This window comes from Emydura macquarii, unplaced genomic scaffold (assembly GCF_026122565.2).
Source record: "Emydura macquarii macquarii isolate MOO-44397 ecotype Brisbane River unplaced genomic scaffold, CSIRO-AGI_Emac_v2 contig_1263, whole genome shotgun sequence".
In the NCBI taxonomy this organism is placed as follows: Eukaryota; Metazoa; Chordata; order Testudines; family Chelidae; genus Emydura; species Emydura macquarii.
Window position 1 is genome coordinate 9861354 of NW_027131400.1, and position 14514 is coordinate 9875867.

Genomic DNA, 14514 nt, shown 5'->3' on the forward strand with positions numbered 1-14514 from the left:
GAATGGACTATAAAATGGATAGTGAACTGGCTAGAGCATAGGGCTCAACGAGTAGTGATCAATGGCTCCATAGCTGGCAACCGGTCACAAGCGGAGTTCCCCAGGGGTCGGTCCTGGGGCCGGTTTTGTTCAACATCTTTATTAATGATCTGGAGGATGGGGTAGATTGCACCCTCAGCAAGTTTGCGGACGACACTAAGCTGGGGGGAGTGGTAGATACCCTGCAAGGTAGGGATAGGATACAGAGTGACCTAAACAAACTGGAGGATTGGGCCAAAAGAAATCTAATGAGGTTCAACAAAGAAAAGTGCAGAGTCCTCCACTTAGGAAGAAAGAATCCCATGCACAGCTATAGACTGGGGACCGACGAGCTGGGCAGCAGCTCTGCAGAAAAGGACCTGGGGGTAACGGTGGATAAAAAGCTGGATATGAGTCAGCAGTGTGCCCTGGTTGTCAAGAAGGCCAATGGCATATTGGGCTGCATTAGGAGGGGCATTTAGCACCAGTGATTATTCCCCTCTATTCGGCATTGGTGAGGCCGCATTTAGAATATTGTGTCCAGTTTTGGGCCCCCCAATACAAAAAGGATGTGGACAAGTTGGAGAGAGTCCAGCGGAGGGCAACAAAAATGATTAGGGGGCTGGAGCACAGGACTTATGAGGAGAGGCTGAGGGAACTGGGCTTGTTTAGTCTGCAAAAGAGAAGAGTGAGGGGGATTTGATAGCGGCCTTTAACTACCTGAAAGGGGGTTCTAGGGAGGACTAGGCTGTCTCGGTGGTGGCAGATGACAGAACAAGGAGCAACGGTTCAAGTTGCAGGGAGGGAGGTCTAGGTTGGACATTAGGAAAAAGTTTTTTACTAGGAGGGTGGTGAAGCACTGGAATGGGTTACCTAGGGAGGTGGTGGAATCTCCATCCTTAGAGGTTTTTAAGCTGCGGCTTGACAAAGCCCTGGTTGGGATGATATAGCAGAGGTTAGTCCTGCTTTGAGCAGGGGGTTGGACTAGATGACCTCCTGAGGTCCCTTCCAACTCTAATATTCTATGATTCTATGATTCTAAGAAGTGCTTCCTTTTATTTATTTGTATTTATCAGCACTGAATTTCATCTGCCATTTTGTTGCCCAGTCACCAGTTTTGTAACTCTTTGCACTCAGCTTTGGATTACCTATCTTGAGTAGTTTTGTATTGTTCGCAAACTTTGCCATCTCACTGTCTATCCTTTTTTCCAGATTATTTATGATTATGTTGAACAGCACTGGTCCCAGTACAGTTCCTTGGAGGGATCCTGCTATTTACTTCTCTCCACTCTGAAAACTGACCATTTATTCCTGCCCTTTGCCTCCTACCTTTTAACCAATTACTGATCCATCTGAGGACCTTCCCTCTTATCCCATGACTGCTTAGTTTTCTTAAGAGCCTTTGGTGAGGGACCTTGTCACAGCCTTTCTGAGACTCTAAGTACACTATATCCACAGGATCAAAAAATTCCAATAGGTTGGTTTGGCATGATTTCCCTTTACAAAAGCATGGTAACTCTTCCATATTCTGTTCATCTACATGTCTGATAATTCTGTTCTTTATTATAGTTTCAACCAATTTTCCTGGTACTGAACTTAGGCTAACTGGCCTGTAATTGCCAGGATCGCCTCTGGACCTTTTTTAAAAAAACGGCGATATATTAGCTATCCTCCAGGCATCTGGTACAGAGGCTGATTTAAGTGAAAGGTTACATACCACAGCTAATTGTTCTGCAATTTCATATCTTAGTTCCTTCAGAACTCTTGAATACCATCTGGTCCTGGTGACTTATTAATGTTTAATTTATCAATTTGTTCCAAAACCTCCTCTAACGCCACATCAATCTGGAACAGTTCCTCAGATTTGTTGCCTAATGTCTGATTCTGAAACAATATACTAGTTGTAGTTCCAAGTGTAAAAATTCTGCATATACTTTTATCTCACAATGGAAAAACTTTTTCATGGTGTATACATTCTTTTTATATATATAAAAGAAAAATATTTTTAAATGAAATACAATCACTGAGGGTTAGTGGCTGCTCTCAGTTACACCAGTCTTTTTTGCTTGACTGTAATTTACAATGGACACACGTGTCTAGAGAAATTCCAGGAGGCTAGGATGTCTTACATGACCATTCATGGCTGGATCTGCTGAAAGATTCAGAGAAAACCTCAGGGCCATTGTTATGACTGACTGGGATAGACATTGAATGAATAGTCAGAGCCTACTGCAGAAGAGTATTTGACACAACCTTCAGAGTTTCCTTAACTGTTGAATTTCCAAGAGGATGGCAAGTTGCGTGATGAGCTGAGATCTGGCTGTAACCCGAACATTTTACTGTATCATTTTTACTTCAATGATTTATTTTTACATTCTCAAAACCTAAAAAAATGGTTTGCAATTGTTTTCCCCCAGTACCCTTTAAGAAATTTGAAAATTACCTATCAAATACAGCATGGGCCTGATTTTCAAAGATCCTGAGTATATGCAGCTCCCACTGAGTTTAAATGGAGTTGTGGTGCTCAACTCTTCTGAATATTAGCTTTTATAGCAGAGGAGTAGAGATGAGTTGAATCAAAATGTTGGACTGAAACACTTTTGGACCGTGGGGAGGTTCATATCTACAGCCAAAATTTGTGACTTGGGTTCATCACTATATTTGGCAGATAACAGGGTAACTTGAGTACTGCTTGTGGCATCCCATTTACTTTTCAAATGGCACAACAGTCAGTATTGTTACATCTCAGTTGATTCTTTATCTGTGCATCAACATTATCAACTTGTAGGACCATGTTCTCATACCTCAGCTCTGCTCCAATTGAAATCAATGCCAAAACTCCACTGACTTTAGTTGGGGCCTTTAGGTAAAAGCTTGAAGAACCAGTAGAGGGAGCACAAACACACAAAACTATTTTTCTGTAGCTCTGATCAAAATAGTGATTTTATAGTATTTTTAATATACTGGTAATTTTGCATTCAATCTTTTTTTACATCCATACTCAAGAGGCCTTTCTAGATCTGCTTACAATAGATTTAAGAAAGGGAATTTTTTTTGGTGCTGAACTACTTGGGGCAATTCACTGAAGTCCTGGAGTTTGACTGAATAAGGTCAGCGGGATTGGGCCCAGAGCTGCTGATGTTTTGAAAAACCTTTACTTAAATAAATCTCGAAAAAATATTTGCTATTTCTTCTTTGAAAATAAAATCCCTCTAAGGATTTGTTTGCTTGCTTTTAAAGATTCACCTTCATACTCAATATAACTTGAAGCCAATACATTGTTTAACAACTATCTCTGCCTCCTTCATTTACTGGTGGGCAATTTACAGTAACGTTTTAATTATATTGTACAATACGTAGCAGATCCTCAACTGATGTAAATTGTCGTAGCTCCATTGCCTTCAGTGGAACTGTGGCAACGTACACCAGCTGACAATCTGTTCTTGTGTGCCTGTTGTGCCCACGCCATGGCACTTGGGTGGGATGAAAAATTAACATACAATATGGAAAGCTCAGGTAGTGGCTCTTCAGCCACTTGACCGTCCCAATGCCACTAGTTGCACCACCTAGCAACAGTTCATAGAGGCATTCTCTCCATGTGCTTCTCTCCATGTGAGGCTGACTTTGTCAGCCCTGCAAAGGAGGGGATGAGGCCCAGGCTCCACTGCCATCCAACCCCTTCCCACCCATTTTGGGGAACCTAGTACCACTGGCAGCTCTAGCTTGAATGGGTGGCAGAGCATGGCTCGGCAGAGAGTTGTGATGTTTTTTAGGTCACTGCTAAAAAGGTTTCTGTGCTTCATGATTGTCCTAAGATCCATGGATTTCTCCGGGGATCTCAGGACAGCAATTGTTTTTGTGAGTCTCACCCCATGCCTGCTGGGAATGCTCTGTCACCTCAGTGGAACAATCAGAAGGAAACTGTGGGTTGGAGCCTGCTGAGTTTCCTAACCCATAAGCTGATTTTCCACTGCCGGGGAATATATGGCCTGGGCTCTTGACATTACTCTGTTACTAAACATTTAACGGTGGCATTTTCAAAAGCGCTCAGCATTGGCCTAGCTCTGCTCCCACTGATGTCAATGGGGGCTTAGCTAGTAATTACAATGGGAGTAGAGTTGGGCCAATGCTGAACACTTTTCAAAATTCCTCACTCGCATGACCAAAGGATCAGGTTGGCTAAAGAACAGTGCAGCGATGGAAAGGTGTGAGATCTAAGAAAATGGCCCTTTTAGACATTCATTAGCATTTTATGAGACAACCGTATAATCCATTATATCCCAGAGTTCTCAAAAACATGGGACAGCTAATTAGTATTCAAGGTAGGGGTGGGGTATTGGGTAGGCTTAGTGGTGTCTAAAAATAAACAAAGGTTCAATAACAACACCACCATAACTTGACCATTCAAATGACCGACCCTTTTATAATATGACTTTTCTTGGCAATCACATCTTGATATCTTTGCAGTGGTCTGTTCTACAATTGGCTTTTCCTTTTTCAGATGAAAAGGTTTTGGATCAGACAGCATTTCATTCTTTACAAAGGTGGTGAGAGCTAATTAATCTTGCCTTTAGAGCATAAGACAATCGTGAAGGATATAAGGAACTATGGAAGCCTTTTCTGGACTATTGAAGTGGCTATATCCATCCTGAAATTTGTGGATTGCATAGTACATTATATTGAATGACGTTTTTTTTTGCATGAAGCTTTTCCTTGTTTTTCTTTGGGCATATACACACACATATTATATATATATATATATGTATTTTTTTTTTACAGAGGAAATTAGTGAATAGGCTGGGATTAGAGATAAAAGCAAAACTACTTATTTCAATTCTTTTTTTTTTTTACTGACTGAATGAGTCTGAATATAATTAAAATGAATCTTTAATTACATGAGACAGAATTGTAACAAAACAGAGAACTCTTAAAAAAGGCTATGAAAGTGAATAAGGAGCACATGGTTATTCCATTGTGGCTGTTTTTAAAATCACTGAAACTATAGATCATTTACCTGTTGACCTGGTTTGAGTGGTGATAGTGTTATTCCCTGGGTGTTGATCACTGGTAGTATCTGGTTTCCAATGACTGTAGCAATGATCTGACCCTGGGCATTGGTCAATAACTGTGGGGTAATTGGCTGCACTTGAAGGCCCTGAGCTCCTCCTGCTGCCTGATTGGATGGGACTGGATTAGGCATCAGTGGAATTGTTCCAATAATCTAGAAGAAACAAAACAATGGGTGAAAATCTACACATAACACAAATATTTATTATATATAATTACTTGTTATATAGTTTATAAATATATAAACTTAAGCGAGTGTGTGTGTGTATGTACATAGACAGACATGAATTCCATATCAGGTAAACCAAGACCGAGCATTGGTGATCAGCTAAATGCAGCCAAATTCTGGCTGACAACTAAGCAGCACAACACAGAAACTAGGGAGAATTGACATATTGGCTAATAAAATGGGCAAAAGCTTACATTTATAAAAAATGACACAGGGAGACAAATCTGGAGGGGATTAAGAAAACAAGAACTGCCATACTGAGTCAGACCATGTTCAGTCTTGCCTAGCATCCTGTCTCCAACACTATCATGTACCAAAAAGTCTGAGAGAGTGTACAGAATAGGGCTATTAGGGAGTGATCCATTCCTGGCCTTTGGTAGTTAGAGGTTTAGGGTTGCCTCAGCATGGGGTTGCATCCCTGTCCATCTTAGCTAATAGCTATTGATGGACTTATTTTCCATTAATTTTTCCAGTTCTTTTTTGAGTCCAGGTGTACTTTTGGCCATCACAACATCCCATGGCAATGAGTTCCACAGGTTAGTTGTGCATTGTATGAAAAAGTATTTTCTCTTGTTTGTATTAAACCTGCTTCCTCTCAATTTTGTCAGGTAATTCCTAGTTTTTGTATTGTGTGAAAGGGTAAATAACACTTCTCTATTCACTTTTTCCACACCATTCAGATTTTATAGACCTCTATTATATCCCCCTTCAATTGTCTCTTTTCTAAACTTAACGCCATTTTTATTAGTCTCACCTTTTGTGGAAGCCATTCCATTTCCCTTTGTGTCCCTTCTCTGAACCTTTTCCGGTTCCACTGTATCCTTTTTGAGATGGGTTGTCCAGAAAGGGACCCAGTATTCAAGGCCTGGGTACACCATGGATTAATATAGTAGCACTATGATATTTTATGTCTTATTTTCTATCCCTTTCCTAATAGTTCCTAACATAATTTTAGTTTGTTTGATCTCTGCTGAGCACTGAGAGGAAGTTTTCAGAGAACTGTCCATGGTGACTCCAAGATCTCTTTCTTGGGTGGTAACAGTTAATTTAGAATCCATCGTTGTATAGGTATAGTTGGGATTTTTTTCCCCAGTGTTTGCACTTATCAGCACTGAATTTTGTCTTTTTGTTGCCCAGTCACCCAGTTTTGTGAGATCCCTCTGTAACTCCTTGCAGTTGCTTTGGATGTAACTATCTTGAATATTGTCTGCAAACTTTACCACGTCACTGTTCACCCGCTTTCCAGATCATTAATGAATACATTAAACAGCACAGGTCTCAGTATAGAACCTTCGGGGAACCCGCTGTTCACTTCTCCATTGTGAAAACTGACTTTTTATTCCTACCCTTTGTTTCCTATGTTTCAACCAGTTACTGATCCATGAAAGGGCTTTCCCTCTTACCCCATGGCTACTTACATTTTAGTATTTAGTACATTGAGAGCCTTTGGTGTAAGGAGTATAAATTAATATAAGGGTAATTTACACATCACTTCAGAGTCTTTAAGGTCCATAAGAAAAGACAGGGTCTCAGTTCTGAGGTCTCATCTGAAAGAGCCACACATGGTCACCTACACTCAACTCTATTCAGATACCTCAGAAGGAAGAAGGGCTGAGCTGACCCCTCTGGCATTTGAACCTAAGGTTTTAGAATATCTAGGTATTTGAAATCTGAGTTTAGAGCAGTGAGCAATTCCCTGAAATATTAACATACTTATAAAACTGAAATAAAGATAAGATGACAGACTGAATGAAAGGCAGCAGGATCTTTTTCACAAATATTGGAGCACATAAACACACCTCAGATGTGGCTCATTAAAAATGGTTTTTCAAGATAGGTAAGGGCCAAAGTTATCTCCAGCATGAACAGCAGCAAATCCCACTGTCTACTAATACCACCTAGCGCTTATATAGCACATCTCATCTGTAGATTTCAAAGGACTTTGCAAAGGAACTCTGTGTCATTAACCTTATGGACAATGTGGTATAAGTTTTAACACAATTCACTGTAAAAATAGCATTAAATATTGCTTAGTAAGAATACCAGTGGGTTGGTCAGCAGGTCTCAGAAATATTATACGGGATAGCAAGACTAGGGGAAGACCTTGGGTCTCCTTTTGAAAATTAAAGAGGATACACATTTGAGCTCCAACAGAGAAGAATGACAGGCCTCCATCAAATGTGCTTTGACATATCACTCAGTGGCATCCAGTTCTGTCCAGGGCGATGCTGACATGCCCTCTTTCTTAGACTAAACATTCTGTAAAGAAGTCAGGGGTTGGAAGCATGAGGTGGGAAGAGCAGAGAGACTAAGAGGAAAATTGTAGTCCTCAAATGAAGACAGAAGAGAATGCAAAAGTTCCACCCTGAACTAGTTTTTCTGTGGGATGGCCAGGAGGAGTACTCAACCCATTGATTTGAACTATGTATTGACATCAGGGTACATTTTACACATTCAAAGCACTGTAAAAATATTATCTAATTTATCCTTACCATATCCCTGCAGGGTTGATAGTTAAATAACCAGATAGGGAAACTGAGACAGAGAGGTGAAGTAACCTGCCCAAGATCAAACAGCAAATGATTGGCAGAGTCAGACTTAGAATTTAGGTCTGCCCCTGCACTTGTATCTTTCTCCAGACCACACTATTTCAGGCACCCTCATCTGGGCTGCACCTATGCTACAGTCTATGGGGGGATGATAGCACATTAACAAATGGGAATTAATTTGAATAATTATTAGACCTCAAGCTAAAGGTTCTGACATTTCATCATTAATTAAGATAGTATAGAGTACAACATATCAGCCTGCTCACACGTCCTGGAAGGTTTATGGGCTATACAATATATTCTTTCACTGTCAACAGATGTTAACAAATGGGAAGAACTCTTCTTCACGTCATCAGTAGAAACTTTGCACAGGGATCTCCTCACTTCACCATGTCAGTAAAGGACATGGCCTTGAAGTGTTACCTATTACTTTAACAATGAGGGTTTTAGTCCTGTAAGGCAAAAAACGTGGCTCTGGTTTTTCACTAATAGAAATATTTGCATCCACATTTAAAATGCATTTCTTGGATTGCAGCTGGACATTTATAGAATGACATCGCTGAAGAGGACACTTTGTAAGGTCAGAAGTAGAAGGACATCGATATATGTTAGTGTGTGTTATACCATATTGTACTTTGTGCACTGTACACACACAGCCAGAGACAGAGTGGGGAAAGGATACATTATACTGAGCTACTCTATAAGTTTAGACACACAAACACATTGCGCGGGGGGGGGGGGGGAGGGGGAGGGGGAAGAGAAGAGGCATGGAGGAACATGTCTAATCTTGGTAACCATGAGGTCTAAAGCTCTCCTTACGAAGTCTAGGATAGGACTCAAATTCCTAAACAATCCCTGGAGATAAACAAACAAACAAACAAAAACTAAAACTCTTCTTAGTAATACTAATACTACAAAAGCATAATTTTAAAAGCTTTTTTGGTTCTATTTCACTATCCTTTCCAGATTCCATACAACTCAAAGCAAGTACAAAACATTGGCAGTGAGGCAGTAAGTGAGACTCAGTATGTAACATAACACACAGAGCAGTTCTGGAAGAGTTATTCACAGGGCCTCCATCTTCTCTTACCTGTATGGATCAGGTCAGATCATCAGCTGATGTTAACCCGCAGGGCTCCATTAACTTAAATGATTTACACCAGCTGAGCATCTGGCCCCTACAATTTCCAGACAAAATACAGTGCTGAACTAAAATCAGGTGTAAAATTTTCACCCAAATCCTAACTTTCCCGACAATCCAGCATTTTGATTTGGGCCTAACTCTAAAATGCCCAAGATGAAATCCTGGCCCCATTCAAGTCAACGGGAGTTTTGACACTGACTTCAGTGGTGCCAGGATTTCAAATTTTTAATGTGATTCTACTTCTGAAGATGTAAAAGACTCATCAACTGCTTCTTTTAGTGAGCAATAATTATGGGCATTCGTTTATTTCTGTATGCTTCCCAAACTTGAATAGCTTTTATTGTTGAGCAGTTCATTTCTAACATCAAAGAAAAATTGCAATAGTTTTAATTTGTTTGATTGCTTGGTGAAATGTCACATGGTGTGATACTGGCACTGGAACCAGGAAGGTCAGAGGGCCATGCCTCCCCACTTTTTAACAAAAGAAACATAAGCACAGAATTCATGTCCTCCACAGATCTTTTTTTTTTCTTGGCAGAATAATAGATTCTGCTGGGGAGGCACTGCAAATACACCTTTTTCCCACGCAGGGCTTGCTGTGGCGCTAGAAGAGAGGGCTTCTGACTCACCACTTGAGGGTGAGGAGGCAGTTTGGCCTTGACCCTCCCACTTCTACAAAGGTTTTGGTGCCTTTGTGGTGTGATATATTAAACTCATTTTAACACTGTAGGATTGGGCTAGAACAAAGATCTAGGAATTTTTTTTTTCAGCAAATAGTAATTTTAGTGTGTTTCTCCACCCCCCCCCCCCCCCCCCCCCCCCAAAAAAAAAAAAAAAAAAAAAAAAAAGCATTTTAAGGGATTGAAACTATTCTGAAATTCGGGTTTAATTTGGCAAATAGTTTTTTGCTGAAAAAAACTAACAATTTTTGGGGAAAAGTCAAAATGGTTCATTTTGATAACATTGATTTGAAGCAACATTTGAAATGTTTTGTTCAACCTGTACAAATTTGTTTTGGTTTTTCATTTCATCAAGAAAAACAGAAAAAATTCAGTTTAGTTTCAAAACTTTTTTTTTCTTCAGATTGTTTGGTTCAGCCACTGCACTGAAAAATCAGTTATTCTCTCAGCTCTAGTATAATGACCTGGCTTTATTCTCTGGAAGCCTGGAATCAAATCAGAGTCTTAGGACTTGAATCTGGAATTGTTGGGACTACTTGTGTTATTCAGGATTATTCACATGAGGTAGGATTCTAGGACTGGTCCCTTAGTTTGCAAGTGAAAATCAATTTGGTGGTCTCTTCGTAGGCGCCATTTGTGTCCAAAAATCCATCACACAGCTGATTAACAGCCTGTGCCTGTACAATCCCGTAAAACAACTCCTTTCCTTCACAATTAAAAAATAACCATACAACTAAGGGAGGTAAAATGTCAGTGGGTAGAAGATATGTATTTGAGTGGTATTTGAACTGACCTTTTCTCTTGGGGAAAAAAAAGTTAATGTGTGAGGGTATCCAACGTCTCCTTGGGTAGTGAATGGTACTCCTAATTACACAGGCATTTCTTAGCATTGTGAAAGTGAAGTGTCAGAGGTTTATACCTTGGTCTCCAAAAATTCATGCCCTACCGAATCTTGGTGTGTAAAGCCCTCATCTTCAAAAATAAAATTTTGCTCTTCAAAAAAATTCATCCAATCATTTGAAAATAACATAGGGTGAAAAATAACCTTCACATTTTATAAATAAATGTTAACATTTTTTGTTCTATAAATTCAAACATGATTTCATTTTTTAAATGAAAATTTTGAAGACACTGTTACTGCTACTATATGACTATAATTATCATTATTATAGGTGGAGCTGGCAGGCTGCCTATTATTAAGGTTGCCTGACTTTTCTCATTATAAGATCCTCTTTTCAGTTGCTTATAATGCATGGTTTTTTGTGTCTAACTATATATATTTAATTTAACAAAGCTTTTTCAAACAGTTAATAATGCTGGAAAACTACACGTACATTTTGTTTTAATGTACATTGTCTAACATTACATGATTACAGAAGTGTCTTTCTTTCTTATGTTTAAATGATGCTGCTACTTGAATGTGACTTTTTTGTAGTTTAATGTCAATATTTAAATAAACTATATTAAAAGCTTGTTAAGATTGCAAAGTCAAGCTCTTGGAGGAGTTTGTGTCCAAGGCCATCGGTATCTCCTAGTGGTGATACTCTGGGGTATGTCTCCCAGTGGCGGGAGTAGATGGTCACCTTGACTAGAGGCTAGAATTGGTGGCAATATCACCCAACGGTGAGAGACTGTGACTGCTTTGCCTGGCGCCTAGAGTCAGTGGTAAGTTCGTCCAATGATGAGAGCCTGGCTGCCTTGTCTAGCGGCGAGAGTCACTGACAGCATCGTCCAACAGTGAGTCTGTGGCCACCATGACTAGAATCGGTGACAAGGTCGTCCAACGGCAATAGTCTATGGCCATGTTGCCCCACAGCAAGAGCCTCTGGCTGCCTTGCCTAGCAGCTGGAATCAGTGGCAATGTTGCTCAGTGGTGGAAGTTTGTGGCCTCCTGATCTAGCAGCTAGGATCAAGGACAATGTCACCCAATGGTAAAAGTCTGTGACTACAGGTAGGGGAAATCAGGCCCACCCTGCTCCACCAGGTGCCAACCTAGGGCCCTTCAAAATAATGGTCTTGATACATGGCCTACAGGCAGGAGCCCTTACACTTGTTCTCTGTGTGACTTTCTATCCCTCCTTTTGTTCCTCCATGTACACCATCTTGGGATCCCCTTTGGAGTCTTCTCAGGTCACCCTCTAAAACAGTGGTTCTTAACCTTTCCAAACTACTGTACCCCTGAAGCCTGAGTCCCACCCCCACGGGGCTGAGGCATGTAACTTAGTTTCATGGCGCCCCTGTGGCTCCAGGCAATTGCCTTTCTTGCCACCCCCAATACCAGCTCTGCACTTGCGACCCCTCTAAAACCCCAGGTTAAGAAACACTGCTCTAAAACCTCTTCCCTTGTTGGCAGTAGCTCATCATCCTCGGTCTCTGTGGTTGAAGGGCCAGTGGTGGCTTGACTATGCAGTGTGGTGCAAGCTCCTTGGAGCCCCAGTGGCTTCTCTGCAGGAGGCTGCAATACCCACTGCTCTCCTGCTCAGTCTACCCAGACAGAGCTGAGCTGCTCGTTTTTGATCTCTCCCCCTATGGAGAGCATGCCCTGCAACTCACCCATAGAGACTGGGACACCCCATCACACAAGCTCTCAGAAGTTAGGAAATGCTGGAAGTGAGATTGCTTCTGCAAATTATATTAGGTCCCCTTGTGCATAGGCATTATGATGCAGTCTTTAACTACATGATCACAAACTATTTTTTCCATAGGATAGATAGTGCTCAGGAAATGAGTCAGCCATTCATTGGTTTTATCCTTGTCATTCAATTAGTGGTCCCAACTTATTTACTTCATACCATCTAAAGTCTGCAATGGATACAGAATTCTTCACTTCGTTAGGGCTTTTTTTTTCACTCTCATCACTGTACTATTTGAGTTTATCACAAACATTAATTAATTTGTCTCCACTGCAAAATAAGAGAGCATTAGTACCCTCATTTTACAGATGGGGAAACAAAGAGACTTATCTCAGGCCACAGAATGGATCAGTGGCAGAGCCAGGCTGAGAATCCCTATGTTCATTCCTCCAGGCTATGCTACCTTTAGCATCTTTAGGCTTATTGAGTATAAGTTTTTCACAATTATTTTGCCAGTACAATAAGAGGAAGCCACAGAGCTGCTGCTTCCACCTTTGCAGGATGGGGTTGCTAATTGTGCACATTTTTGCACTTCAGATATAGAAGTGTGTTTTTGTTTAAAAGTATAGTATTAGTTGTTTATTTCCCAAGCGTGGATCTTTTCTTATTGCTGCTGTTACATTTATTGGGGTTTGAAATTTTTTAAAAAGTTACTATTATGTTCTAATATGTGTCATGCATTAGGTTTTTTTAATTAGTTCTTCTCCAACAAGCATTAATCTTCAATCAGAAACAGGCATGCAGCCTTGTCTGGCGGTTTCCCTAGCACAGCCAAAGGCAGATGGCAAATTGTGGCTAAATGAATGGTTTAACAGCTGCCTTTGTCTCTGTTCAGGAACAGCTGAGTAAAGCAAAGACGGGCTTCATTGGGCTGTTTCTGATGTAAACCAAAGGCTGCTGCCAAACAAATGCTGCCGCTTGTTTTGAAAATGGGTTGTGAAGTATTGAAGGAAAATGCTAAGATTTTTCGGTAACATGGCCCAAAAGCATTTGTCGCTTGGCTTTATTATTGTCGCATTGCACTTGAAAAACGTCTCCAGTTTGATCGTTTAACTAATGGAAAAGCTGTTCTAAAAAACCAAAAAACGTATACACATAAAAACCATTTAACATCCCGAATCATTAGCAGAATAGATGTGAAAGACTTATACCTAAAGTAGTGAGAATTGCTAAGTTGGTGGCAGGGAGGACAGATGGCCACTAATAGGACAGAATGAAAACCCCAGATCAATACTGAAAGGATACTACAGTGTAATTGAAAATAAAGCAACTTCATTAATAAAAACAAATGTTTAAAGAGAAATAACAATTATTTTTAGACTGGAGCTCAATGCTGTATATTCTTCACAAGGAGATCACCAGGGGTTCAATAGCTGTCAGATGGTGAAATTATTTGCTTGGTACGTCCCACCATGGTCTGCATCAGACTGTACAGAAAAGGACTCTTGCTCTGCACTAGTCTTCCAACATTCAAGCAACCAAGTTCAGTGGCCAGAAGGGAACAGCAGCAGTCAAAATGTCTTTGATCTTGGATGTGAATCTCCTGCTCCCATTTTTCTGGAGGTGATCAGTACCTTGGGGAGCACCATTCGCCAGCTGTAGAAAATTGGTCCACCAGCAGCAATGTATTTATTGCTCACATAGTTTCTAACTCATAGGGTCTATAGAAGACACTGGTCTGGTGGCCAGTAAGCTCTTTTTCATCTGGGTCCATGTGTGGCCTCTTAGCTCAGCCATCCATAGCATGCTCAGAACCATCCAGGGACCCATCAGGTCTGGTCTGTGCCAAAGACTGCACAGAATGGAATGAAGGAGTCTACGTTGCACTGATAAAGCCCTCCTCCTGCAGGCCTTCAGTTCATTCTCAACGATACGTAGTGACACATGGTGGCAGTTCCCATAGCTCATCTCATCCTGATAATCCTTAGGAACTATTTCATCACCCACCAAGAGCTCTCTGAATGTCACTAAATAAATATCTGTTACATGTGTGACTTCAGTCACTTCCACACCTTGTGGTAAATCTGTCTGGATGTGGAGAAACACCATACTTCAGATCTTCTTCTGAAAGGTAATGTGTCAAGGCTATGTGTGCCAAAAGATAAAAGCAACAACTATGAAAAACAATCCTGTCCATCAGCTCCCCCGTTCTGATAACACACTTTGCTTGGGTAAGAAATCTGCAAGAATAAAA

General features: G+C 40.6%; 1 protein-coding gene across 1 annotated transcript in view; it reads right to left on the bottom strand.

Annotated features, from left to right (window-relative positions):
• POU6F2 (POU class 6 homeobox 2) overlaps window positions 1-14514 on the bottom strand; it is a 362572-nt gene that overhangs the window by 18909 nt on the left and 329149 nt on the right. Inside the window, exon 7 of the mRNA XM_067550434.1 lies at window positions 5033-5239. Coding sequence (XP_067406535.1) covers window positions 5033-5239 — 207 coding nt within the window. The remainder of the gene's footprint in view (window positions 1-5032; window positions 5240-14514) is intronic.